The following is a 27,905-nucleotide window of genomic DNA, read 5'->3' on the forward strand; positions in this document are numbered from 1 at the left end:
CTGTGAAGCCATTTTTGTGCAAAGCAATGATGACGGCATGTGTTTCCTTGCAGGTAACCATGGCTGACAGAGGAAGAACAATGATTTCAAGCACCACCCTCCTTTTGAAGCTCCCAGTCTGTTATTTGAACTCAATCAGCATGACAGAGTGATCTCCAGCCTTGTCCTCATCAACACTCACACCTATGTTAACGAGAGAATCACTGACATGTCAGCTGGTTCTTTTGTGTCAGGGCTAAAATGCAGTGGAAATGTTTTTGGGGGATTCAGTTAATTTGCATGGCAAAGAGGGACTTTGCAATTAATTGTAATTCATCTGATCACTCTTCATAACATTCTGGAGTAAATGCAAATTGCCATCATACAAACTCAGGCAGCAGACTTTGTGAAAATTAATATTTGTCATTCTCAAAACTTTTGGCCACGACTGTAGAATTGCAGGAAATTAACCACTAAAATGGATTGGGCAACAAAATTATTTGGGCCCCTAAATGGCTAGTGCCGGCTCTGACTGCATATGTGTGGGTATGGATGTGGGTTCGCAGACCCACGAGCCACTGCAGCCCCTCATGATGAGTTCAGCCCCTACCCCCATCAAAGTTGCTCATCCCTGCTCCAAGTTATCCATTTGCAACATGTAACATTTTGTGAAAACATTTTATTCCGTGACACAAAATGCAAAGATTGTAACTTCTTGTGTCCATAAATTCCAGTGTCTGCATTTTGTGGACAAAGTGCAAGTGTGCCTCTATCAAAGATTTCTATACAAATTGTATCTTTACTTTTCTTTGCCATTCATTATACCCACTTTCCTCTGCTTTGGCATTTCTTCTAAAATGCACATGAAGAGATACAAGCAAAGACATCAGAGGAAGGTGTTGATACCGTCTCTCGTACAAATAACTTGAATACAGAAACACATTCATCATGCAATCACGGTTCAAAATATACAAATATTATTGGAAAAATATAAAGATTAAACGTATTCATGATATCAACAAAATGATTATTTCAATTGATTTAATAATGAAACATGTTTTGTTTAAGAATGTAAACTAGCCTGTGTCTCAAGGTCCTTGCCATGTCACCCAGCCCCTCCTCTGTTCCCCCTCTCTCAGTCACATCCCATCCGTGTCAGTGTTGTCACTTCCACTGCTGTTGTCCAGGTGACAAGGTGTGTGTTCCTTCCATGTGGGCTTTGACCTAAGGACACGTTTCCTGTTGTTGAAGAATTCAATTATTATTTTAAAAATTCTAAAAACAAGCAGCATAAAACAAGCCTCTTCGCCATACCAAAATCACTCCCATGGATAACCCCTATGGAGACTATGACAAAATACAGATTTCAAAGAAATGTTCTCTAAAACATATGAACATGCCAACCTTCTGTAGTAGATGTTACACCTCGATCTGGGCTTGCTACAACCTAAGACCTCATCCACTGATGGAGCTCTTTCCTGGCACAAAGAAAAATACATTTACAATACACATTAACTTCACATCGGTTTCCTTTTAAACTGAAACAACATTTGACATGTGTTCCATCCAGATGGAGAGAAGTGAGTTCAGTTGGCGCGACTACTGATAAGTGGTCAAGACCTCAACTCGTCAACAGATAAACAATTGAAGGTACTTACTGCTGAGATATTCTCCTCCCTGGGCCCTCCTGCACACAACTGGTGGTCTTGCGAAGCAATGCACACATCATACTCCCCTGATGTCGGACTTTGCAGCTCCACGCTACTAGCTAGGATTTTAAAAAAAGCACAGTCAAATCACATCTTAAGCTAAGGTCATGATTAGCCAGAGCACAATAACTAGAACTAGACTGTTGTTGAATATCTTTTTTTGTGCTGTGATGGTTATTTGTCACTTGTCATAGATTTCTTGCCTTTGGTTAATTTATCTTTGCAGTCTTCCTCACTGGTCTGACTTTTCTGTGGCAGAGAACAACACAGGGGAAAAAACACACTCAATCTAAAGTGGGTTGCAGAGACAGGAAAACACATGAGTTGCCAAAGCAGAAAAACATAGTTCAAAAGTAATAATACCACATTGTTATAAATCAGGAAGCACATTACATTTAGTCTCTGCAAGGAACCATCCTCAAAGTCTGACGTCTGAGAGCGAAAGACGTTATTTCATGTAAATATGTTTCCAAAATCAAAAGGCTAACCGAGGCTATCCTTTCCCAAAAACGTTTTATGGAAACAATTAACGGAGAGAGAATCTGAGAAGCTTGCAATTCAGTGAATCCAGTAACATTCTAGGTTTTGAATTAAAACAGATCTGAATGAAAGCGGTTTGGTGGAACCCATTCTCACATCATGTTGGGAGCAGGTGTGTCTGTGAAGCCTGGTCTGTAGCGCAATAACCTCTCCCTCTGTCCGGAACAACTGGACCTGCAGCTCATCACAGCGCTCACCCAGCTCCCGAATCTGTTTCCGGTACTGGTCCTTCTCCTGGAGGCCCCGGCAATTCTCCTGGTGGTACTCCTCTCGTGAGGCGATGGCCTACCGCAACAATAGATGAAAGACAAAACAGGGGCTTTGGTTTGCTTTACTGTAGTGGTTTATATGAAACAGATGGCAAGTGCGGTTGGATAAACATCTGATCACAACCAACACAGATAGTTCAATTCTTTCATTTTGATCAAAATAGAAGTAAACTCCTTTCCGGATCAAATTAAAATAAGCACTATGGGACAAATCTTTTTTTTTTTTTTTTTTTTTTTTACCCCCTTTTCTCCCCAATTGTTAGTAGCTACTATCTGGTCTCATCAGTACAACTCCTGTACGGGCTCGGGAGAGACGAAGGTTGAAAGTCATGCGTCCTCCGATACACAACCCAACCAAGCCGCACTGCTTCTTAACCCAGCGCGCATCCAACCCGGAAGCCAGCCGCACCAATGTGTCAGAGGAAACACCGTGCACCTGGCAACCTTGGTTAGCGTGCACTGTGCCCGGCCTGCCACAGGAGTCGCTGGAGTGCGATGAGACAAGGATATCCCTATCCCGGCCAAACCCTCCCTAACCCGGACGACGCTAGGCCAATTGTGCGTCGCCCCACAGACCTCCTAGTCGCGGCCGGTTACGACAGAGCCTGGGCGCGAACCCAGAGTCTCTGGTGGCACAGCTGGCGCTGCAGTACAGCGCCCTTAACCACTGTGCCACCCGGGAGGCATGGGACGAATCTTAACCGTCACTTGAATGTTCACTTAGTCTTGCATTGATGCCAATGGAAGACAAAGTGAAAGGGGAAGTTAGGATTTTCCACCAAGTCAGTGAAGTCCTCGTATGACACGGTCCTAGAATCACAACCATGTTCACCTTGTCTCTCTCCCTGATAACCTCATCCATCTGTTTCAGGATACCCTCCATTCGGTCACGATACATTTTGGCATCCTTCTTCAATGTCGTGCATTTCAAGTCGAGAACCTCGTTCACCTCCAAGTACTGCAAGAATAAATCGAACCTACTTGTTACAATTGGAACAACAGAGCTTGCTCCATCACGGGAAAAACCAACTTGCACAATTTAACACAGCTATTCCAATGAATGAGGAACAAGCCGGGGCAGATGACAAAAAAATAAGGACATTTATGAATTCCGATGCTGAGGATCAGCATTCCGAGGAAATAACGTGATTTGTGACATACATTTTGCACCTGTGTTGAAAAATCAGTTGAATAACTTATATTTTAAAAATGCTAATATAATCAGTAGTCTTCTCTACAACTAACCCTAAACAGTGCTCATTGTTGTGGAAAATATCAGGCTGTGATGTATACCCTATCCCGCAGTGCCTCAGCATCGTGCAGATCTTTACGCAGAGTGTAGATGTTGTTGACCAGCTCCTGGTGCTGAGCCTGAGAGTGCTGCTTGTAGTCCTCCAGACTTTCAGCGCTCAGCCTCTCTTGATCCAAGGGGGCTGGAGCTGTCCCCTGTTGGAACATAGATGAATCCTGTCACACTACTCAAGACAATACTTTTACCACACTACTGTACCAGCCTGAATCACACTGTGCAGATTCAGATATTTTCTTTTCATTTTGTCCTTTTCAGCAGAGTTCCCTCAAAGTATAGTGGATGCGTAACCAAGCCAGCACAGTACAGCTCTGTTCAGCTCAGCACGACTTGGCTCAGAAGTGCGAAAAGGGTACACTTGTGCATCTGAAAAATCACATGTACTTCCATTTGCAAATACATTTTTTCTTGCGGCGCACAAAACGGCGCATTGTCCTTTTTATTTCACTGCATATCCAAACATTTGTTGAGAAATTATCACTGAAACTGACTGAGGAGGGATCAAACGTACCTGAGCAGACGCCTCCAGTTCCTGGATGCGCGCTGCGAGCAGATGATTGTGTCTCTGGAGCTGCAACATCCTGTCCTGGCTGGGTCTCTGCTCCATGGCGTTCTTCAGTTTCACAGTTCTGATTTTCGAGTCGCTCTCCGCGTTCATCAGGCAGTGCTTCAGCTTCTCTATCTATTGATCAATAAAAATCCCATAGAAACTGTATTCGCTGTTGCTGATTGAGTTTGTGCTGTCCTCTAACAAAATGTGTCAACATGTATGACTGCAGAGGTCTTTTTATAAGTTGTTGTGTTTGGGTTTGCCAGAGCTGTAACCCCCCCTCCCCCTCCCTATCTCACCTCCAGCTGCAGATCACGGTTGGACATGAGGGCACTGTTCTTCTCTTCGCTCAGCTTGGTAACATCGTGCATCAGGCTGTAGTTCTCGTCCTTCAGGTGGCGTACCTCCTCCCACAGCCGGTCCTTCTCTTCCCGCATACGATGTACGCGCTCCTGCTGCTTCCGCAGCTCCCTCTCCCTAACCTGGTGCTGGCGGACAGTGTCCTCCTGCGTGGCTGCAGCCGCAGCGGCCTCTTGTCTGCGCCGGCGTTCCTCCTGCAGTCCCTTCTGCAGACGTGTGACCTCATTCATCAAGAACTGAGTCAGTCCTGACTCACCCACCGTGTCTATGATGTCAGAGAGAGTATGTTATGCAGTGGAGGCTGCTGAAGGGAGAACGGCTCATAATAATGGCTGGAAAGGAGTAAATGGAATGTCATCAAACACATGGAAACCATGCGTATGATGTGTTTGATACCATTCTGCTCCAGCCACTACCACGAGTCCGTCCTCCCCAATTAAGGCGCCACCAACCTCTTGTGATGTTATATTATGGACAAATCCATTGTCACAGTCAGACATTGGCACTTTGAAGGATCTTAGCAATACATTTAACTCGTAACTTACAAAAATGCATAAAAGCTTGAATGGGAAACACAACTATTCTACAGAAAGACGGTTCATAGCTACTCACCAACTAGTATGGAGAAGACCCGGGCAGGTTCTTTGCCAGTAATTTTGTGATACAGTCGAGGATAGTCCAGCTCCAAGCTCTCGAGGAATGCCACATAGCCTTTGTGTCCAGTTCTTTGAAGAATATCCAATAGTGCACCTGTGAGCATGAATCTGAGGTTTAAAAGTAAGGTATGGACATTCATTTCAGGTCATCGTTATTTAGCAGATTATCACATCTCTCCATGGCTGAATTGATATATATAGCAATCTTCTGAGATGCGCAGTGCAATTGCAATAAGGATGACCTGGAATGCAACTTCATTCTTGTAGTTCAAAGTAAAAAGTGGAACACTTGACCGTTTTCTCAATAACCTGAAATAGAAGAGAGTGCCTTACCTACTTTGCGTCGGCGGACGACCAGATTGGGGTCATTGAATATCTGCTCCTCATCATCACAGCTTAGCACCTTGCACTGCCGCAGGTAGGGAGTGATTTGCGACGGATCAATGGTCTTTGTCAGCAGCAGTCTGTATTCCTCCAGCTGGACCCAGCACTCATCATCCTCCATATCTGACACACTCTGACTGTCAGTCCCAATTGTCTCTGGGTCCCTGCTGGTCTAATAACTCCTTCACTGAGGGTTTATCAACTTGGAGCGAACTCTAGTTGTTAAAGTGGCTACAATCCAAATGTGGAACTGTTATGTGGAACTGCTGTTTTATGATGCAAGAGTCAAGTTCCTTTTTTTGTAGGAGTTATTTCAGTTTTTCCATTTCCCCCATTTCACAAGTATTTGTGCTGAGACAAACTCTTCAAGAAAATGTTTAATAGTGAAAATGTAACAACAGTGGTGACTTCTTGAAAAGTTGTGAATAATCGACCTACCAACATACAGCATGTTCCTTTTTTCCTAATAAGCCAACACAGAATTATGGAGTGATTAGAGTGATAGAGTATTGGCAGTCGTACGGACATCTGCAGTTACTCACTCTCTTCTTTAATGACTTTGAGGCAATGGCTGACTGACTCCCTCAATCCTTTTCTTCCATCTTGTTTGTTGCTAAATCAGTTCTGGTGATAAAACAACTTAATTACACTAGTTTTGAAAGTTAAGGTAAAAACATGGATTTTCTTCATTGCAAATGATATTCAAAACAAGTTCCTCATTAAGTATTGTCTAGTTTATATACACACACAATATAATATTAATACATTTATTAACTAGGATTACAAAATTCCCAGGTTTTCCCAGAAATCCTGAATAGAGAATGTCAGATTTCCTGCTTATTCCCTCTTGATCCCGGGAATATTTCAGCCAGGAGTTTTGGGAAAGTTACCAGAATTTTGCATCACTATTAGCTCATGAAACCACACAATTGTTAGTTTTAGGCTAATAAACTTTTGCATCCTGGATAAAATAAAATAAATTGTTCACAGGCAGAGGTGTGCCCATTTGAGGACATTTCTGGCCAAACTTTGACCACAATTAAACCAACCTGCCAGATTATAATGAGTGTTATAAACCAGGTGATTTGAGCCCTGAATGTAGATTGGCTGAATGCCGTATTATTTCAGACCATATAATGGGTGTGGCAAACAATGACTATTTACTGGTCTAATTACAATGGTAACCAGTTTATAATAGCAATAAGGCACCTTTGGGGGGGTTGGGGTATATGGCCAATGTTCAGTGCATTCAGAAAGTATTCAGACCCCTTAACTCTTTCCACATTTTGTTACATTACAGCCTTATTCTAAAATGTTTTAAATAAAAAAAATCCTCAGCAACGCAAAGTACCTGCCCAATCAATTGAATTTACCACAAGTGGACTCCAATCAAGTTGTAGAAACATCTCAGAGATGATCAATGAAAATAGGATGCACCAAAGATACATTTCCAGTCTCATAGCAAAGGTTCTGAACACTTATGTAAATAAGGTATTTTTGTTAAAAAAAATGTCTAACAACCTGTTTGATCAATGGAAACAGGATGCACCGGAGATACATTTCCAGTCTGAGTGTTCAGACCCTTTGCTATGAAACTGGAAAGGCACACACCTGTCTACAGTACCATGGCTAAGGGCTGAATCCAGGTACTTTGGGTTGCATTGTGTCCAGGAACAGGACTTATCCGTGGTATATTGGCCATATATACACCACACCTGTTCGGGCCTTATTGCTTAATGAAAGTCTTTTTTTGCAGACTTGTACAACACTGAACAAAAATATGAATGCAACATGTAAAGTGTTGGCCCATGTTTCATGAGCTGAAATAAAAGATCCCAGATATGTTCCATACATACAAAAAGCTTATTTCTGTCAAATATTGTGTTTACATCCCGGTTAGTGAGCATTTCTGCTTTGCCAAGATAATCCATCCACCTGACAGGTGTGGCATATCAAGAAGCTGATTAAATCGCATGATCATTACACAAGTGCACCTTGTGCTGGGGACAATAAAGGGCCACACTAAAATGTACAGTTTTGTCACACAATGCCACAGATGTTTCAAGTTTTGAAGGCGTGTGCAATTGGCATGATGACTGCAGGAATGTCCACCAGAGCTGTTGCCAGAAAATCGAATGTTAATTTCTCAACAACAATCCGCCTCCAACGTCATTTTAGAGAATTTGGCAGTAAAGTCCAACAGGCCTCACAACCGCAGACCATGTGTATTGCGCCGCGTGGGTGAGTGGTTTGCTGATAACGTTTTCAACAGGTTGCCCCATGGTGGCGGTGGGGTTATGGTATGGGCAGACATAAGCTATGGACAACAAACACAGTTGCATTTTATCGATAGCAATTTAAATAGAGATACCGTAAAGAGATCCTGAGGCCCATTGTCACGCCATCCATCCGCCGCCATCACCTCGTGTTTCACGAAAATGCACGGCCCCATGTCGTAAGGATCTGTACACAATTCCGGGAAGCTGAAAATGTCCTAGTTTTTCCATGGCCTGCATACTCAACAGACATACTCAGCATGTTTGAGATGCTCTAGATCGACGTGTACGACCGCATGTTTCAGTTCCCGCCAATATCCAGCAATTTGGCATAGCAATTGAAGAGGAGTGGGACATTCCACAATCAACAGCCTGATCAACTCTATGCGAAGGAGATGTGTCACGCTGCATAAGGCAAATGGTGGTCACACCAGATACTGACTGGTTTTCTGATCCACGCCCCTACTTTCTTTGAAAGGTATCTGTGAAATACATTAGAGCCTAATAAATGTAAATTTACACCATTTCCTTATATGAACTTTGACCTTTTTGCATGTTGCGTTTATTTTTGTTCAGTATATTATGGACCATGAAAATGGGTAAATGGACTGTGATCTGCAAATACATTGACGGTCAACCTGAGCCAAGTGCTCTGAAGATCCAGACATTTATTTTTAAACAAGTAGAATGATTTATTACAAAATATGTACAGGTCAACATAACTTTCTCTTTTCACAATATGTATAAGAAAAATTCAATTATGAACAAAAACAAGTACAAATATGAACCATTAGTTTAGTGCAGTGGTCACCAACAGGTCGATCGTTAAAAACTAAGCCATGCTATTTGTTTTTTCCCCACTGTTGACAGTAGGTGCACTTGATTCAGCAGCCCTAGCACAGGGAAGACTGTGTTCCCATTTTTAACAATTTCATGTTTTTTTTGTTTTGTTTTTTTTAACCTTTATTTTACTAGGCAAGTCAGTTAAGAACAAATTCTTATTTTCAATGACGGCCTAGGAACAGTGAGTTAACTGCCTGTTCAGGGGCAGAACGACAGATTTTGTACCTTGTCAGCTCGGGGATTTGAACTTGCAACATTTCGGTTACTAGTCCAATGCTCTAACCACTAGGCTACCCTGCCGTGTCTGAAGGTAGAGCAAATCAAGTGAACCGATAGGCCTGCCACTGACCAATCATAGCTCAGACCACAAAGTCTAGTGTCCTTGTGAAGACTGTAAAAAGAAGCCTTGAACTCACAGCAAAGTTGATACTGTCAGATTTAAAAACCATGAATAGACTCAACATGTACAGCAAAGAGCTGCAGTTTTTATAAGTTCATGTTCAAGTTATTCAGCCCTGTCAACACTTTTATAAGCCATCATAGAATTCCCCCTACTTCCAATCTCCCCACAATCAGCACTGCAGCTGCAATGAATGAGTATAGAAAAGCATTCCGATAAGCTTGTGTTATTATTAGCTGCTTGTCTTTAATATTGAGGAATATTTCACTTTCTCTGGTCATAGGAGTAACATTAATTTGTGCACGAGGCAGAAATAATGCAGTGCAACTTGACTTTTGCCATCAGCTGGAAGACTGTGTCCCCTTTTCTCAGCAGAGGGCAGGTGAGCGGAGGGATGGCGAGTCGGGTGAGAGGAAGCCTCAAGAGCTGCTCCTTCTCCTCAGATTGACCATCGGATGCAGGCCATCAGTCCAGTAAAAAAATAAAAGCAAATTTTGCTCACTCAGCTGTGCCTCACAAACAAATGATCTATTACCAGTGTGATTATATAGCAAATGTGTGTTTTATATATATTTATTTATTTTCAAAATGGTCTGAGAAGAACATTGCCAGGGCAATTCAAGCAGAACAAATATGCAGTGATAATGTATTGGGACCTATAGCCTACTGCACTAACTTCATGGCTACAGATCTGTTTTTAACTGGCTAATGTTGCGTAGGCTTACATTTCTTAAGTCACGTTTATTTAAAATATGAGCGGTAGATCGGCTTGCATTTGGACTCAGTGATCTTGACTCAGAACAGGTTGGTGACCACTGGTTTAGTGCAAATTCGACAGCTTAAAATTAGTCTGAACTATTCTGTACTGAGTGACATAGAATACAGCTATCCACTGCCATCTTCTATCAATTCCAGTAACATCACAAAATTGGCAAGAACTTTCAAACACAAAACCTGGTTAACCCATAAGACCACACGTCACTCCAAAACGACTCCATTTACTCTGTGCCCGTGTTGAGGTAGCGACTTTTATTTCTTGTGGTGATTCCAGAGAAGGAGGTGGCAGGAGGTCCTTTTCCGTCTGTGCTTAGCAGAGGGGCCTGAGAAAAAAGCATAACACAAGCGCAGCGGTTCAGTGAGAGGAGGACGGCATGGCAGTGTTTACGAACACATGGTTTGAGACTGAACTCACCTGGAGTGTTGTTGGCTGTTCATACCCGGTATCCGTCTGTTCCACTGGATGGTTCCTGAAAGGTTCCTCCTCTACATCACCGTGGTCCGGGGTGGGGGACTTGGAGAGTTTCACCGGATTTATAGTAGCCAAAAGAGCAGGCATGGTGAAACAGGACAAGAAGCGAGCCTTCAGGAGCAGGTAGCCTGGGTTATGGCTAAAGCGCTCTGCCACAAAGCTCCGCACTGCAGCTACCTGTTGCTGTTCTTCCTGGTTCTCTTTCTCCTCTGGGGGTAGGAGCTGCATTGCACGAACTGCCAATGTCTTTTTACATTTCAGGAGACCCGAGAGGGCATTAAGACTGCTGACAAAAGGGGGTAAGTAGGGCAGAGTGACGCCCAAATCCGGAAGCGCAACTCCTCGCTTGCCGCTCAACCACTCTCTCACTTGTGCCGGGTCCTCCATGAACATCAGGTTGGGATCAAACTGCATTAGCTCCGGATTGCGGGGTGGAGGGACACTTTTAGGGTGGTTAAGCTGCACGATTCGGAGGGCTCCCTGTGGGAATGAGGTTGGAAGGGAGCCTGGAGGGACGTTGAGGACTAAAGTCTGTGGAGGGCCAGTCTGCGGTCTGATGGGAGCCGAGATGACCATGTTCATGGGAACAGGTGAAACTGCATTGAACTGAGGACAAGTGGTTGCCACAGTCTGCATGACTGGGTTAGTTATTCTCATGCGTTTCACTGGGTTGGTCATTCTTAGAGCAGTGTTGCTTGTGATGGTAATGGAGGTGGAGAGAGAGTTTACAGATGGGGAGGCAGTTCCCTGTGCTACGGATGAGGCAGGAGATACCATGAGGGCAGATGGGTCTTTAGGGGAAGAGGGAGATGGGCAGACATAGGTCATATTGGAAGAGGCTTGTGTTGCAGCAGCATTTGGTGTTAGAGGGACTTGCTGGTTGATAATAATAGGAGATGGACAAGCAGGTGCAAGAGCATTTCGTGGTAGATTCTGAGGTGTCATCTGGATGCCAATGCCACTGATTGGCACAAGTCCAATGGGTGTCAGGACCCAAGCAGTTTGTGGAGGGGACATAACCACGTTAGAAGGCTGGACAACTAGGCACTCTTTGGTACGGGCTTTCTTGCGTTTGGGTGACTCTTCCACTGACTTTTTAGCAATCGCAGCATCCTTGAGGGCCTGTGCTTTCTCAGTAGGTTTACGATTGCGTTTTTTCCCTGAATGATTCTCATTAGCCTCCTCATTCACCCGGTCTATTGTAGTAGAGGATTGGATGGAAAGGGGAGCAGGGAGTATAGGTCGGTTGGGGGTCAAGGGTATAAGTTGACCAGGTGTGGAGGGTATGGGTAGGCTGGGGGTAGAGAGTACAGGTTGACCAAGTGTGGAGGGTATAGGTCGGCTGGGGGTAGAGGGTCTGAGTTGGGTAAGTGCGGAAGGCATGAGTTGTTGTCTGGAAGTTGGAGTGGAGGGGACCGCAGGATGTGGGATGGACTGTACTACAGGCGGTGCAATGACAAAGGTCTGAGGGATCATCATCACAAGTTGACTGTTCTGCTTCCTCTTCTGCTGCTCATTTCCCTTCTGGTTTAGCATACTGGCCACTGTTCTGGGACCATGGCGTGGCTTAGGGGTGTTCAATGAAGCTAGAAAAAGTAAATAAAACAGGGGTATTTACATTAAAATGTAATATCGATGAATAGATGTATTTAAAACAAATTTAAAAAATACTGTGCAGTTGACCATCACTGATCTGAGTACTGAGTCTCTTAGCTAATGTATAAGTTATTTTGGGTGGTATAAATACACCGAAAGTAACCAGGAAGTGACTGCCCCTCAGCACTGTAGTTTTTAAACGTATTTAAAAAAAAAATGTTAATGGTCTTCAATGCCCAAAGACGTAGCGCACTGGTCTTCAAGCACAGAACTTCATAAAAGGCATCTTGTAGAAGTTCCTCTACAAACACACACCATTTTATAACTGACAGCGTTAACATGAATTTCATTACACAATCACGAAGCCAATTCAAAACAGCATGGTAAACGATACGGAAGTACAGCGGAAGTGACCGTCACTTTCACAGGGTACGACATATTCAAGGCCATATACAAATATAATGTTACCCTGTTTCGCTTCCCAAGATTTGTTTTCCAGGTGTACAGCCTGAAACAGATAAATTGACGTCACAATTGTTACAATAAGCCCTGTTCAAATTGATTATAAGTAGAAATGACTTTAGATGCAAAAATGTAAAACCGTATGAAGGTTGTAAAGTAGGAGAACTTTTTGTTTATAGTAAATTATACTCACTTGGTTGTTACGCATTTTAATGATCTGCTTACAGCCTTCTGCATCTAAACGGAGGACCTGTTTCAGATCAAAACATTAGAAAATGAGCAATGCATTATATATTGGTCATACTATCAGGATCGCTGACAACGGCTTCAAAATATGGTATTATAATCAGTTAACCTTTTTCAGAAATTCTGGGCTGATGTTATTACGCATTAATTGTGTACCATAATAACTAGTCATGTGCTCTTGATATGCCAATAAAGAAAAAAAGAAAATCTTTCCTGTACACTACCTTTCAAAAGTATGGGGTCACATAGAAATGTCCTCGTTTTTGAGATTAAAAGATTTGAGATTAAAATAACATCAAATTGATTAGAAATACAGTGTACACTCATGGCCAAAAGTTTTGAGAATGACACAAATATGAATTTCCACAAAGTTTGCTGCTTCAGTGTCTTTAGATATTTTTGTGAGATGTTACTATGGAATACTGGAGTATAATTACAAGCATTTCAAAGTGTCAAAGGTTTTTAAGTTGATGCAAAGAGTCAATATTTGCAGTGTTGACCCCTCTTTTTCAAGACATCTGCAATCCACCCTGGCATGCTGTCAATTAACTTCTGGGCCACATTATGACTGATGGCAGCCCATTCTTGCATAATCAATGCTTGGAGTTTGTCAGCATTTGTGGGTTTCTGTTTGTCCACCCGCCTCTTGAGGATTGACCACAAATTCTTAATGGGATTAAGGTCTGGGGAGTGTCCTGGCCATGGACCCAAAATAGATGTTTTGTTCCCCGAGAAACACTTGGTTATCACTTTTGCCTTATGGCAAGGTGCTCCATCATGCTGGAAAAGGCATTGTTCGTCACCAAACTGTTCCTGGATGGTTGGGAGAAGTTGCTCTCGGAGGATGTGTTGGTAGAAGGCCAGCATCCCGGAGTAGCCTCTTCACTGTTGACGTTGAGACTGGTGTTTTGCGGGTACTATTTAATGAAGCTGCCAGTTGAAGACTTGTGAGGCGTCTTTCTCAAAAACAAGGACATTTCTAAGCGACCCCAAACTGTTGAACGGTAGTGTATGTTGCTATACTGGCCAGAATATCTGCATAGGCCTATATCAGGGGATCGCAAAGCTTTTTGGCCCACGACACCATTTGAATATAAAAAAGTGAATGTAATCAACAGCCAAAGTTTACTTTTGAATTCTATTCAGTCTATTACAAATCAGTCTGACACTACTTTTGACAGTACAGTATTTCAATACGAAGGTAGTATGGTTTAAATGACTGAAATGCATCAGAAAGGTATTGGGAATTACAGACGATCATCAGGCAAGAATTTATAATGATCTTTTGTGTAGAAAAGAACATCATTGATGTTATTTCCCCCCCCCCCCAGTCCGAGTTAGTGCCTGGTCTGTTCACTCTGTCCTAATGAGTCCTGCTTGGCTTGTGGGTAAATATACACTGTGTACAAAAAACACTAAGGACACCTTCCTAATATTTGAATTGCACCCCCCCCCCTTTTTGCCCTCCGAACAGCCTCAATTTGTCGGGGCATGGACTCTACAAGGTGTCGAAAGCATTCCACAGGGATGCTAGCCCATGTTTACTACAATGCTTCCCACAGTTGTGTCAAGTTGGCTGGATGTCCTTTGAGTGGTGGACCATTCTTGATGCACACGGGAAACTGTTGAGGGTAAAGAAAAAACAGCAGCGTTGCAGTTCTTGACACAAACCGATCTACTAACATACCTCGTTCAAAGGCACTTAAATATTTTGTCTTGCCCATTCACCCTCTGAATGGCGCACATACACAATCCATGTCAACAATTGTTTCAAGGATTTAAAATCATTCTTTAACCCATCTTCGCTCCTTCATCTACACTGATTGAAGTGGATTTAACAAGTGACATCTATAAGGGATCAGTTTCCACATGGTCAGTCTATATCATGGATAGAGCAGGTGTCCTTAATGTTTTGTACACTCAGTGAATGTGTTCCTGAGTCTTGTGTTGGGGTCATAATATTTTGTAGCTTAAACGGTTCAAAATATAGAGCCACATTTGTAGGACGAAAACATAACCCCCCCCGTTTATTACAACCACAACCACTGACGTAACCCCGGTTCTATGAACCAAGCACAATTTTATTTATTTATTATTTTATTTATATCCATTTTCAAATCAGGCAATCTCGACCCCTGGTTTGGGAAACGCTGGCCTAGGAGCTTGCATCCTTAAGTAAAACCTGACTGGCATAATATGAAATCACATAATTGTGCCCATTCATAGAAAGTGTTATATTTGTGGGTTCATTCCCTACCTGCAGAAAGAACAAGAACACTGGGCTATTGGTGAGTCCAATGCTCTCTGCTCTCTCTCGTACCATGTCCGCTAAAAAACAACAAGAGATCATAGGATCAAGTCATCGGTTCAGTCCTGAAAGAACCATTATGAAACCACCAAAATGCAAATTGTCGTTTTCTACAAGTGAGAGAGAAGTTGTGACTTATTGCCTTGACATCTTGTAAAGTACCTTCACGGCGCTTGTTTGAAGAGGGTGGTGGGGGCGTAAGCACATTGCCCACCCAGGGAGTGACTGCCAACTGAAGGGAATAGTTGAGAGTGACGTAGGTTTCACTGTTGGCAGAGGACTCCTTTTGTCTTGAGGACTTGTGGGCTGTCCCCTGGTCACCGCTGATAGGCCCACTGTTTTTCTGCAGAGACAAATGCATGGGATAGAAAACAGAAGACCTGTAATCACAGACTTCACAAGGAGAAGACCTCTGTATTAACAAAGCTCAATCTGTGTCATAGATTGAGCTGGATGGGCCATGCAACTAAAGCGTTGAGCACACAACTATGACAACATATTTTGTTCACTCCCTTCTAACCTTGATTCAACAGTTTATATCTACGTATTTGTATGAAACGGTCAGATGCATTGATGGATTGTAATAATAATAATAATAATAATAATAATAATAAAACATATTTTTATTATAATGTATACAGACAAATGAATAAAAATGTACCCACTGGAAACAGCTTTGTTTTGGATTTTTTTTTAAAGCAATTGAAACGCCCGTTTCAACACAAGGAGAGTGTCACCTGGCGACTTACGTGTTTTCTGGCATTGGTTTTCTTCCAAGCGATCAGGTTTCTCACCTCTCCGTAGCACACCTTCAGCATGGCCAGGTCACTGTTGTAATCCTTTAGAAGGAACACATACAGAGAACGTCACATGCTACTTTATGTCACAAAGCCGGCTCAATGGGTTAGCTTGCTAACTTTCCAACATATTCTAAAATCATCATCCTATTTCAGGAGGTCATAAACAGTGACGCCCACTTCAAAATGAGCACGGTGTAATTGAAGCCACACTCCAAACCGCTGATTAACGTTAACTGCCTAGCTTAATGATCCTTTTCTGTGATACACTGATTAAGTAAATATTTATGGTTACCGATGCAGGTCCACAGTATGCGTTATGATGAGTGCTATTTAGGAACAAAATGACAATAGGGACAGGTTTTGAAAATGTGCTTTAAGGTAAACACATAATGGTGGAACACATGATTGTTTAGAAATAAATAAATGCCGGTACCTTCTTTGCTAGGATTGGGGGGTTTTGTCCGATGACAGTAGCAGCAGGCTTGCCGAAGCGGTCCAGGATAGTGGAACGTACCACTATGACCTTGCGTGCCGCATCCTGGCTATCCGTCGTTGCCTGCTCTTGCGTTGTGTTCTCGCTAGGCCGTTCAACCATCATGCTCCTCACCTTCCCCAGCCCTTCAAACTCCTTCTCTAGCACGGGGATCCATTGCTCCATGTCTGGTTGGGTGTAGTCTTTGATAATGTCACTTTCCTGATCAGACCAGTGCGGTTCAATGAACTTCTGTTGCTTCTCGTCGTCACTGTCCATAAACTCAATCTCAACGTTCTCCTCCTCGTCGGAGCTTGAGTGCTCATCATCGTCTAGCCTCATCGGCTTACTCTTGATGCTCCTCACAGCCGCCATCTTTCTCCTTCGCTGCAATGCTCTTTTACTTTTGTCCCTCTCTCTGGGCTGTTTACAAAAACAAGAGAAGAATTAACTGTGTCCAGTGTCACAGATTGAGTTGAGAGAGACATGAACGCTACATAGTCAACACTGACCTTGTACCCGGTCATTCTCCTCCACTGGTGAAGGACCTGGCAGTCAATTCTGTTGGGAATCTCGGCAGCTATCTTCGACCATTTACCTATAAAAAAGGACAAAATGAACCGTTAGACGATTATTATCAAGAAAGACAATGGATTATTTTGATATAGTTTCTGTGCGAGTCAGCTTTCTATAACAGTTCCTACGTCCATATTTCTCCACCAATCGTTTGAGCTGTGCCTTTTCCTTCTCGTCAAAGGGCCCCTTCTTCACGTTCCCAACCAGGACGTCCACGTACCTACAGGGTAAAACAAGAGTTTGTCAGTGACAGTATGTTCTAACACTTTTTAAGTTTGAATTAACTAAAATGGGTTGGCCAACAGGGAAATGGTCAGGGAATGTGGTGAGGGTTTGGTCAATGTATTAGCTCTATCGATCAGTCCATATTAGTCCTCACCTGTCCCGACACTGGCCATCATTTCTGCCAGGCACGTCCTGACGGATCTTCCACCAGTTCCCCGCCCCGTGTTTAGCCACTGCGCTCAGCAGCATCTGCAACAACCAAAAATCGGAGCACAACTTATATTATCAAATAACTATACACTACCGTTCAAAAGTTTGGGCGTCACTTAGAAACGTCCTTGTTTTTGAAAGAAAAACACATTCAAATAACATCAAATTGTCCATTAAAATAACATCAAATTGATCAGAAATACAGTGTAGACATTAATGTTGTAAATGACTATTGTTGCAGGAACGGCAGATTTTTTAGGGAATATCTACATAGGTGTACAGAGGTCCATTATCAGCAACCATCACACTTGTGTTCTAATGGCACGTTGTGTTAGCTAATCCAAGTTTATCATTTTAAAAGGCTAATTGATCATTAGAAAACCCTTTTGCAATTATGTTAGCATAGCTGAAAACTGTTGCCCTGATTAAAGAAGCAATAAAACTGGCCTTCTTTAGACTAGTTGAGTATCTGGAGCATCAGCATTTGTGAGTTCGATTACAGACTCAAAATGGCCAGAAACAAATAACTTTCTTCTGAAACTTGTCAGTCTATTCTTGTTCTGAGAAATGCCAAGAACATTGCTAAGAAACTGAAGATCTCGTACAATGCTGTGTACTACTCCCTTCATAGAACAGCGCAAACTGGCTCTAACCAGGATAGAAAGAGGAGCGGGAGGAGGCCCCGGTGCACAACTGAGCAAGAGGAAAAGTACATTAGTGTCTAATTTGAGAAACAGACGCCTCACAAGTACTCAACCGGCAGCTTCATTAAATAGTATCCGCAAAAAACACCAGTCTCAACGTCAACAGTGAAGAGGTGACTCCGGGATTCTGGCCTTCTAGGCAGAGTTGCAAAGAAAAAGCCATATCTCAGACTGGCCAATAAAAAGAAAAGATTAAGATGGGCAAAAGAACACAGACACAGGAAGATTGGAAAAAGGTGTTATGGACAAACAAATCTAAGTTTGAGGTGTTCGGATCACAAAGAAGAACATTCATGAGATGCAGAAAAAATGAAAAGATGCTGGAGGAGTGTTTAACGCCATCTGTCAAGCATGGAGGCAATGTGATGGTCTGGGGGTGCTTTGGTGGTGGTAAAGTGGGAGATTTGTACAGGGCAAAAAGGATCTTGAAGAAGGAAGGCTATCACTCCATTTTGTAATGCCATGCCATACCCTGTGGACGGCGCTTAAATTGGAGCCAATTTCCTCCTACAACAGGACAATGACCCAAAGCACAGCTCCAAACTATGCAATAACTATTTAGGGAGGAAGCAGTCAGCTGGTATTCTGTCTATAATGGAGTGGTCAGCACAGTCACCGGATCTCAACCCTATTGAGCTGTTGTGGGAGCTTGACAGCAGCTTGACAGTATGGTATGTAAGAAGTGCCCATCAAGCTAATCCAACTTGTGGGAGGTGCTTCAGGAAGCATGGGGTGAAATCTCTTCAGATCACCTCAACAAATAGACAACTAGAATTCCAAATGGTCGGCATGGCTGTAATTGCTGCTAATGGAGGATTCTTTGAAGAAAGCAAAGTTTGAAGGACACAATTATTATTTCAATTAAAAAAACACATTATTTATAACCTTGTCAACATCTTGACTATATTTCCTATTCATTTTGCAACTCCTTTCATGTATGTTTTCATGGAAAACAAGGACATTTCTAAGTGGCCCAAAAACTTTTGAACGGTAGTGTACATATCAGCACATCTCAAACTGCCCTTGTAACAGATTCGATGAATCAAATCAATTTCCCTACAAAAAAATCCACAAACCCTCCTGACCATACCTCATCTTCTTCTTTAGACCAATAGCCTTTTTTGAGGGTGGGGTCCAGAACCTGAGTCCACCGATACATCAGCTGGCATGAATCCCGGCCCTCCATGAAATAGGAGACTGGAGTAAAACAGAAAATCACAGAAAAAGCAAGTGAAATTGCCAGAACCAAACACACGACGCACTACAATGACAAGCTACAGTATCTTGTATTGAACAAGCAGCTTGTGTAGAGAAACTAGTTAGTAGACTAGAGCAGTGGACAGTAAGTAGTATCCCGAGAGCTTCTCGCCCCACTGGAGCATAACAGTGAAGGGGACATCAATAATAACAGCCGTCATCGATGTGCACAAACAATAAAAAAACATGTTCATGCGTAAAACCCCAGGGTGTACACTGGGAGGCTGGAACTTACTCTGGGTGTACGGGATGAAGTTCCCGATACGCATCTTCTCCACCAGCTCTCGAAGGATCTCGTCCTCCACGCCGCCCCACCTCCTCCTCCTGAAGTCGGTACAGATGTAGCGCTGGTACGTCTGGAGACACATGAAGGCTGTCCTGTTGGTCTGTGTGTGACAGACAGGGGGGGGACATGAGTTCAGAATGGATAACGCCGAATCGTTTACACATTCAAAGAAATGGTTTGTGTTAAGACGTTTGGGGAATTACACTTGATCTACCTACTACCGAGAAACTTTAACCGTTCAGGCACTTATCTCTAAGCAAAGCCCAATCAAACTGTGCAAATCAGGACTGGAAATCACGCCTCTGGATCCCACTGATAGGAAGGGGTAATGACCATGATTGGCCAATACTATACATCTGCTCTTACCCCAAGTTTATCAGCAATCAGATCCCAGTTGTGGTGCCCATGTTTTAAAGCGACTTTCTTGAGCATCTCAATTTCGTTTTCCTTCCAACTGGCTTTGTTAATGGAGGGATGCAGGTAGTTCTGCCAAAAGCTTTTTATGTGTTCAGCTTCACGGATGCCTTCAAACTGGATAGGAATACGATTTCAGAGTCAACACTTAAGCCTTTTTAACAATAGGAAAACAAACGGGGGGGGGGGGGGGGCGAAGTTACTTAACCCACATCAATATTGGAAATCTTTTGCCAATCATGGTCATCATAGCGGCCACCCATCAGCTCATCCTCCTTCAGTGCACTGCAAGGTAAAGCAGATCCGGAAACAGTCATACAGCAATGGTTTGACTCAGGAATGAACGTGACAATACATATTGATTAAACAATTCAAATCCATTTAACAGCTTTGCGTTAAGTGAGAACAAAACAGACCTGTCTGACAAGATAACCTGACGCATCTGGATTTAACTGGCTAGATCATTATTTAAAGAGTTAAAGAGTTATGACGGTAATCACCTGATGGCCTCAATGTCCTTTTCAATTTCAGTGATTTGTTTCCGCAGGATTTGCTTTTCCACATTTTCAGAGCTGACCATTTTCTGTGTAAGGTATTCCACCCTATGAGACAAAAGAAACTTCATGTCATTCATGAAAGCCATTGGGTTAATAATCCTAATCTATTCAATTTCTACAGTGCTTTTCTTTACAGAAATAATCTCAAAGTGCTTGAAAACACAAAACAAAGAAATGAAATACAACAGCTATCATAGTAGGTCTACACTACTATTTTCAGCCAGAGTAGAACGTTCAGTTATTAAAGCCTCCAGATGGGCCGACACCAATCCTCAATAAATGTTAAGCTACATTTCATACACCCTGTGTAAAAATCAGAAGTTTTGCTACATTTTGAAAAGCACAGGAGCGAATAACACATGACCATTTCAAAATCCATCTACACTTTTTTGGGCATTTTGTTGCTTTACAAAGGAAGATTGAAATCGATTTAATTGTAATTTTTTGTCAATGACCTACATAAAATACTCTAATGTCAGTAAAAGAAAAAAAAATTGAATTTTAAAGACGAATGTAAACTTAAACACTAATATAGCGTGAATAGATAAGTATTCACCCAGAGTCAATACATGTTAGAAAAACCTTTAGCAAGTGTGCAAAGCTCGTGCACACCTGTATTGTGCAATATTTGCCGATTATTATTTTCTAAATTCTTCAAGCTCTGCCAAGATGTCATGACTAGACGTACATTTTCCAGTCTTACTATAGATTTTCAAGATTTAAGTCAAAACTGTAACTTAGCCACTCAGGAACATTCACTGTCTTCATGGTAAGCAAGTCCAGTGTAGGTGCGGCTTTGTGTTGTAGTTTATCGTCCTGCTGAAAGGTGAATTCCTCTCCCAGTGTCTGGGGTAAAAAATCCTTTAGGATTTTTGCCTGTCTTTGTTGATGTCAAGCATACCCATACCATGATGCAGCCACCAACATTCCCTAAACATAACGCTTTGCATTTAGGCAAAGCGTTATTTTGTGCCTCGTTAAATACACATTCATGTTTTGGAATATTTTTTTAATTCTGCATATTTTTCTTTTTGTATTTTAGGTCATTATTTTTGAGTCACTACAATGTTGTTGATCCATCCTCAATTCTCCCATCACAGCCACAATCTGTAGCCTTTTTAAAATCACCTAATTGCCTCATGGGTGACATCCCTAAGAAATGTCCTTCCTGTCCTGAAGCTCAGTTTAGAACTGTATGTGTCTGGGTGGTTTAATATATCATCCACAACATCATTATTATTATTATTAACTTGACCATGCTTAAAGATATATTCAAATGTCTGATTTGTTATTGTTACCCATCTACCAATCACTGCCGTTCTTTATGAGGCTTTCGCAAATCTCCCTGGTCTTTGTAGTTGAATCTGTGCTTGAAACTCAATACTTGACTGAGGGACCTTACAGATGTTGGATTTATGAAGGACAGAGGTAGTCATTTAAAAATCATGTTAATCCCTATTATTTCACACAGAATCCATATAACTTTTGTGATTTAAGCCAAATTTGACTTCTGAACTAATTTAGTCTTGCCTAAACAAGGTGGGTGATACTTATACAACAACTATACTTGAGTTATTTATGTTTTGTTTTTTTAAATGCATTTTCTTTTCGCTTTGACACTATGGTGTGTTTTATGTAGATCAATGCCCCAAAAAAAGAAAATCACATCCATTTCAATCCGACTTTAAAAAGCAACAAAATGTGAAAAATGTTCAAATGTTGCAGTTGAAATTTGTGTTATCGATTCTGCTTCCATAGGCTCAAGTGGGTGTAGACTTTCTACAGGCACTGTACATGATGAATTAAAAAAATTATAAAATACTCTTCAGGGGAAAACAACCCTTTACTCTTTACTTACTTGGACAGCTTGGGCTGTATCATGCGTTTCGTGCTGTCTTTCATGACAGCATTTATCAGCAGAGTCTTCTGCCAGCCTTCCCCTGAAAATACAAAACCGGCAATTTAAAAAGTAATCAAGACGCCACGTCACATTCTGATTGTGCTTCTTGCACCCTTGTTATGTGACATCACCACTAAGGTCTAACAATTATTATTTTTGTACTCACATCTTTTCATCTTGACGTCGTCAGTAGGTCCAATCCTTTTACTCATCTTCTCTCTGGCTTCTGGATTAGCAGGTGGGCCCTGTGGGAATCGGAGAGGCAATGTAAAAACATGGAGATATACAGTACCAGTCAAAAGTTGACACACCTACTCATTCCTGGATTTTCTATATTTTTACTATTTTCTACACTGTAGAATAATAGTGAATACATCACAACTATGAAATAACACATATGGAATCATTGTTGTAAACAAAAAAATTGTGTTAAACAAATCAAAACACAGTTTATATTTGAGATTCTTCAAAGTAGCCACCCTTTGCCTTGATGACAGCTTTGCACATTTGGCATTCTCTCAACCAGCTTCACCTGGAATGCTTTTCCAACAGTCTTGAAGGAGTTCCCACATATGCTGAGCACTTGCTGGCTGCTTTTCCTTCATTCTGCAGACCAACTCATCCCAAACCATCTCAATTGGGTTGCAGTCCGGTGATTGTGAAGGCCAGGTCATCTGATATAGCACTCATCACTCTCCTTCTTGGTCAAATGGCCATTACACAGCCTGGAGGTGTGTTTGGTAATTGTCCTGTTGAAAAACAAATGATAGTGGGACTCAGCGCAAACCAGATGGGATGGTGTACCGCTGCACAATGCTGTGGTAGCCATGCTGGTTAGGTGTGCCTTGAATTCTAAATAAATCACTGACAGGGTCACCAGCAAAGCACCCCACACCTCCATGGTGGTAATCACACATGCGGCGAACATCCGTTCACCTACTCTGCATCTCACAAACACACGGCTGTTGGAACCAAAAATCTCTGATTTGGACTCATCAGACCAAAGGATAGATTTCCACCGGTTTAATGTCCATTGCTCGTGTTTTTTGGCCCAAGCAAGTCTCTTCTTCTTATTGGTGTCGTTTAGTAGTGGTTTCTTTGTAGCAATCCGATCATGAATGCTTAAGTCACACAGTCTCCTCTGAACAGTTGATGTGAAGATGTGTCTGTTACTTGAACACTGAAAAGCATTTATTTGGGCTGGAATTTCTGAGGCTGGTAACGCCAATGAACTTATCCTCTGCAGCAGACGTAACTCTGGTTCTTCTTTTCCTGTGGCGGTCGTCATGAGAGCCAGTTTCTTCATAGCGCTTGATGGTTTTTGTGACTGCACTTGAAGAAACTTTCAAAGTTCCTGAAATTTTCCAGATTGACTGACCTTCATGTTTTTAAATAATGGTGGACTTTTCTCTTTTCTTATTTGAGCTGTGCTTGCCATAATATGGATGTGGTCTTTTACAAATTAGGACTATCTTGTCACAACTGATTGGCTCAAACACATTAAGGAAAGAAATTTGACAAATTAACTTTTAACAAGGCACACCTGTTAAATAAAATGCATTCCAGGTGACTACCTCATGAAGCTGGTTGAGAGAATGCCAAGAGTGTGCAAAGCTGTCATCAAGGCAAAGGGTGGCTACTTTGAAGAATCTGAAATATAAATATATTTTGATTTCTTTAACACTTTTTTGGTTACTACATGATTCCATGTGTTATTTCATAGTTTTTATGTCTTCACTATTATAATACAATATAGAAAATAGTCAAAAAGAAAAACCCTTCAATGAATAGGTGTGTCCAAACCTTTGACTGGTACTGTATCTTTGACCAAGGCTATATCCGCCTGACCCTGCTCATATTGTATTGAATCTGCAGTCTGATACCTACCAGACATGTGACTTTATCTCTGAAATAGGGCTTCAGAAAGCTCCCCAAGAAAAGCTTCAGTGTGGGTTGTCCAGATGTGGTAGCCTGGGGAGTTCCTGTGGCAGACAGCTGAGTCATAATCTCTTTCTGTATGGAAAGACGGACATTATTACATCGCACAACTTCATTTAACAGATTCCATACGGCACCTTTAAGAATAGCTGTACGCTTTTAGTTGTTGGCCTCTTACTTGTTGGTGTTGATTGTCTGATAACAGTCGCTCCAGCTCCTCTAATTTCTCTTTCAACACTTCCTGGTAAACAAGGTTCATTTGCAGACATGTATCTGTGTTCTGGGGTAGATCCAGCTCCTCAGCACTGTCCTCTTTGCTCTACCAGATGTGGGAGATAGGAGAGGGCAGGCATTTTACAGACACCTTACTTTACATACTGTATTATTTACATCATGTGATAAACTGAAAACTGGAGTCATAGAATAGTGAAAATGGTAATCAATACGAACCGATTCTGTTTCACTTCCTTGGACATCCTCATCTGTTTCAACACATTATAAAAGAAGTCACATGTGGTAGAAATGCATATTAGCAGGAAGACATATTCATGAAACAATGCATAACCTGTTTAAAGAACACAAGGCAAGTGCAATGGCTACCTGACAGAATCTCAGCATTAGATGCATTTGGGCCAAGAGTGCACTCCAACTCTTCAATCTCTCTCTGTATTTGCTCCCGCTCTGCCTCCAGGTCCCCTGGAGGACCCTAGAAGAGCAGGTTAACATTATTTCTCAATTCATCTGAGATAAATCACGAGGTACTATTGGTGATGTCAATGAGTCTTACCAAATCTTCTGGTTGAGATGCATTATCGTCTGATCCATCATCTGACAACAGTAAAAAATAAAAATGTTAAAGTACATTTAGGAAGCCCTTAGCCAAGCAAACACAACCAAGGAGTTGTGGAGAATAAATTGCATTCTATGATTAGACTAAGGTCCAGTTTTTCAAGTTATCGATAGGATTAAAAGCATAGAAATAGAATTCATAGAATGGAAGTTCCCATTCATGTCAATGATTTGTAATTGCTATACATTTAATACTACCCATAGACGAAACCTAGATTGATAACTTCTGAAAAACTGGGGGTCAGGGTCTCTCTCTGTAAGCTCACTGCAACAATAACGCAGAAACAACCTCCCCGCCCCCCCCCTCCCAAAAAAATTATGAATAAACATAATAGTTCTGTGTTTCATCATTTTTCTTCAATTCGCAAGAGGCTGAATGTACTTCACAAGAGAAAGCATCCAAGCGAGTGAAAAAGCGCCCCTCTGTCTCTCTACGTGGAAGTCATCTATCTGATACGGTCTGGTCCAAACGAGTATGACATTGTTGTCGCCCTTAACATTGAAGGCATGGGAAGCCAGCGAGCATCTGGCCTCCTTTGACCAAAAATGTATTACAAAATGTTCCAATCAGTGTTGAGCTAATCTGAGCGAGCTCAACAGTGAATGGTCCTGGCACACCAAAAAAAGTGTCAAGGGAAGCCAGCTTGGATTTGGCATCACTCCCATCAAATCCCATTGAGAGCATACCTCATTGACAGAAAACCATGAATAGTTGCATCAGTGTGTTGTTGTGCTCCGGTGGCTAGCTGGCTAGAATTGACCCTTTCCTAAATTAGCCATGGGGATAGGGATTTGGACTTGTGGTTTTAATTAATTCTTCGTACTGGTCAATGATTATAATGGCGATTCGGATCCAACCATTAATTCATACATTGTTGTTGCCCTGGAGTTCAATCTGTAGAAGGCTAATGTTAACTAGCTAACGTTGCCCATCAATAGAAGTTAGGCTAGTGAGCAAGCATTTTAGCCATTACTAGATATTGTAATGAAACAGCAGGGAGCAGGTCTCTAACCCTCGACCTTCTAGCCCAAAGTCCAGCACGCTATCGGCTGTGCCGCAAAAGCATGCGCAAGCGGCAGAGTCGATATCAGAGCTTATAAACCCAGGGTCCTTACACTACTCCCTCCTTTCAAAGGACATTCTATTTCGCTTAAGATCTCTACGTGCTACAAACGACACTGCTGGAATATTAACTTAGCTTGCGACTAAATCTTACAGGAACGCGCTCACCGACCAAGCACACGCACTGTCGTGGATGCAAGGTCCGATCACTTCTGACACCAATATAATTAAACGGGCAGGGGGCAGAACTCCAACCCTCAACCTTCTAGCCCAGTGAGCTATCGACTGTGCCACAAAAGCATGCTCGAGCGGCAGAGTCGATATCCGCACTGGACTTCGGGCTAGAAGGTCGAGGGTTCGAAACCTGCTCCCTGCCTGTTTCATTACATTGGTGTGTGTGTGTATAGATAAATATATCATGGTCGCAAGGCATATGAATTAACAGGGTTATAGAGCAAACAACGCAGTTATCACAACACATAGGTTGTAATATGGCTTCCCTAATGATTTTACACACGCACCCCTAACTTACTGCTTTAATATACTTCAGATACCCACCAGATGAACAACTGTCTGAAGATAGTTCAATGGAGTTGCTTTCGGGACCAAGGCTGCGCTCGAGCACCAAAATCTGGCGTTCGACTTTCTCCCTTTGTGCAAGAAGGTCATCCGAGGACATAATGGATGAGACACCTTTAAAAAAAAAACAATGTAAAATGAATGATAACAAAACCAGGGATCAATTTATTATAGGACAATATGCATTGAAAATACAGGACGTTACAGTAGCTAGCTGACAACATTGAAAGCAAGCAGGGGGAGCGTGCTGGAATCCAAACCCATTCGCGAGCAGCAACACAACATTTGCAGGTAGCTAACGTAACTTAGTAACTAGCAAACAACACCTGAACTAAACCCAACGTGCAAAAAAACAACGTCCCTCAACTTCAGCAGTCAAAAGTGTTCTAATGTAGCTAGCTAGCTAGCCATGCAGTCTTGACCAGGAGGAGCATCTGAAAGCTTGCTAAACGCTTCTTACCAAGACTGTCATCCAAGTTAACAGATGTGTCTTATGTTATACATAAAATATTATGTAGAAACAAATATATTTAACTTGCTAAGTCCCAATGAAATTGTCTGACATCCTATTTCACTTAAGATCTCTACGTGCTACAAACGACACTGCTGGAATATTAACATATTTCCCAGAATGCAACTGTGAAAGAATCAACGTTTATGTTGTTTTTAAAATTATATTATTGTTTATCATGCATAAACAATTTAGACACATATTCACCGAATATTCCTACTCAAATACTATTACTTGATTAAAATAATCAAATGGTAGGTTGCAATATTCAAATACCCACAATGCAACGCGGGTATCACAGTAAACGTCACAGCCTTGTACAGAGTCGCTCCGTTGTTGAAGACAAAGATTATCGATATACTGACAAGATCACATGTCTCTTCGCTATAACAATGGGAGTCGTTGTCCACAGAGGCACGGTGGGCTGT

General features: G+C 42.0%; 2 protein-coding genes across 6 annotated transcripts; both read right to left on the reverse strand.

Annotated features, from left to right (window-relative positions):
* Positions 1–638: 638 nt before the first annotated feature.
* LOC115139751 (caspase recruitment domain-containing protein 9-like) lies at positions 639–6,063 on the reverse strand. Of its 2 annotated transcripts, none has more exons than XM_029677488.2 (11): positions 5,706–6,063; positions 5,329–5,466; positions 4,656–4,981; positions 4,318–4,488; positions 3,791–3,943; positions 3,330–3,455; positions 2,325–2,513; positions 1,892–1,937; positions 1,638–1,747; positions 1,384–1,457; positions 639–1,218 (listed from the first exon to the last, which is right to left on the reverse strand). In XM_029677488.2, exons 1-11 carry the CDS (start codon positions 5,875–5,877, stop codon positions 1,119–1,121), a joined length of 1,605 nt encoding a protein of 534 aa, XP_029533348.1. In that variant the 5' UTR covers positions 5,878–6,063; the 3' UTR covers positions 639–1,118. The 2 variants fall into 2 exon arrangements, with proteins under 2 accessions (XP_029533348.1, XP_029533349.2); XM_029677489.2 differs by having other exon boundaries at positions 5,329–5,480; positions 5,710–5,787.
* A 3,769-nt stretch (positions 6,064–9,832) lies between these two features.
* LOC115139752 (snRNA-activating protein complex subunit 4-like) lies at positions 9,833–27,584 on the reverse strand. 4 transcript variants are annotated; one of them, XM_029677490.2, is made up of 25 exons: positions 27,427–27,584; positions 26,946–27,080; positions 25,263–25,303; positions 25,076–25,181; positions 24,926–24,957; positions 24,654–24,794; positions 24,425–24,550; positions 22,704–22,782; positions 22,496–22,577; positions 20,581–20,682; positions 20,293–20,365; positions 20,033–20,197; positions 19,616–19,766; positions 19,214–19,320; positions 17,364–17,458; positions 17,113–17,204; positions 16,921–17,006; positions 16,370–16,831; positions 15,886–15,975; positions 15,299–15,479; positions 15,086–15,156; positions 12,776–12,832; positions 12,589–12,628; positions 10,468–12,110; positions 9,833–10,375 (listed from the first exon to the last, which is right to left on the reverse strand). In XM_029677490.2, exons 2-25 carry the CDS (start codon positions 27,064–27,066, stop codon positions 10,274–10,276), a joined length of 4,245 nt encoding a protein of 1,414 aa, XP_029533350.2. In that variant the 5' UTR covers positions 27,067–27,080; positions 27,427–27,584; the 3' UTR covers positions 9,833–10,273. The 4 variants fall into 4 exon arrangements, with proteins under 4 accessions (XP_029533350.2, XP_029533352.2, XP_064882587.1 ...); XM_029677492.2 differs by having other exon boundaries at positions 26,946–27,584; XM_065026515.1 differs by lacking the exons at positions 24,425–24,550; positions 24,654–24,794; positions 24,926–24,957; ... (2 more) ...; positions 26,946–27,080; positions 27,427–27,584 and adding an exon at positions 24,081–24,109.
* Positions 27,585–27,905: the final 321 nt, after the last annotated feature.

This window comes from Oncorhynchus nerka, linkage group LG13, assembly GCF_034236695.1.
Source record: "Oncorhynchus nerka isolate Pitt River linkage group LG13, Oner_Uvic_2.0, whole genome shotgun sequence".
NCBI lineage: Eukaryota > Metazoa > Chordata > Actinopteri > Salmoniformes > Salmonidae > Oncorhynchus > Oncorhynchus nerka.

Excerpts from the sequence above, each read along its gene's own strand:
- LOC115139751 (XM_029677488.2), bottom strand. The coding sequence starts at position 5,877 with ATGGAGGATGATGAGTGCTGGGTCCAGCTGGAGGAATACAGACTGCTG. Across the intron at positions 4,982-5,328 it reads GGTCTTCTCCATACTAGTTG|ACACGGTGGGTGAGTCAGGA; the intron begins GTGAGTAGCTAT and ends CTGACATCATAG. Across the intron at positions 1,938-2,324 it reads ACACCTGCTCCCAACATGAT|AAAAGTCAGACCAGTGAGGA; the intron begins GTGAGAATGGGT and ends TCTCTGCCACAG.
- LOC115139752 (XM_029677490.2), bottom strand. The coding sequence starts at position 27,066 with ATGTCCTCGGATGACCTTCTTGCACAAAGGGAGAAAGTCGAACGCCAG. Across the intron at positions 22,783-24,424 it reads GAGATAAAGTCACATGTCTG|GGCCCACCTGCTAATCCAGA; the intron begins GTAGGTATCAGA and ends CGATTCCCACAG. Across the intron at positions 19,321-19,615 it reads CTTCATCCCGTACACCCAGA|TCTCCTATTTCATGGAGGGC; the intron begins GTAAGTTCCAGC and ends GTTTTACTCCAG.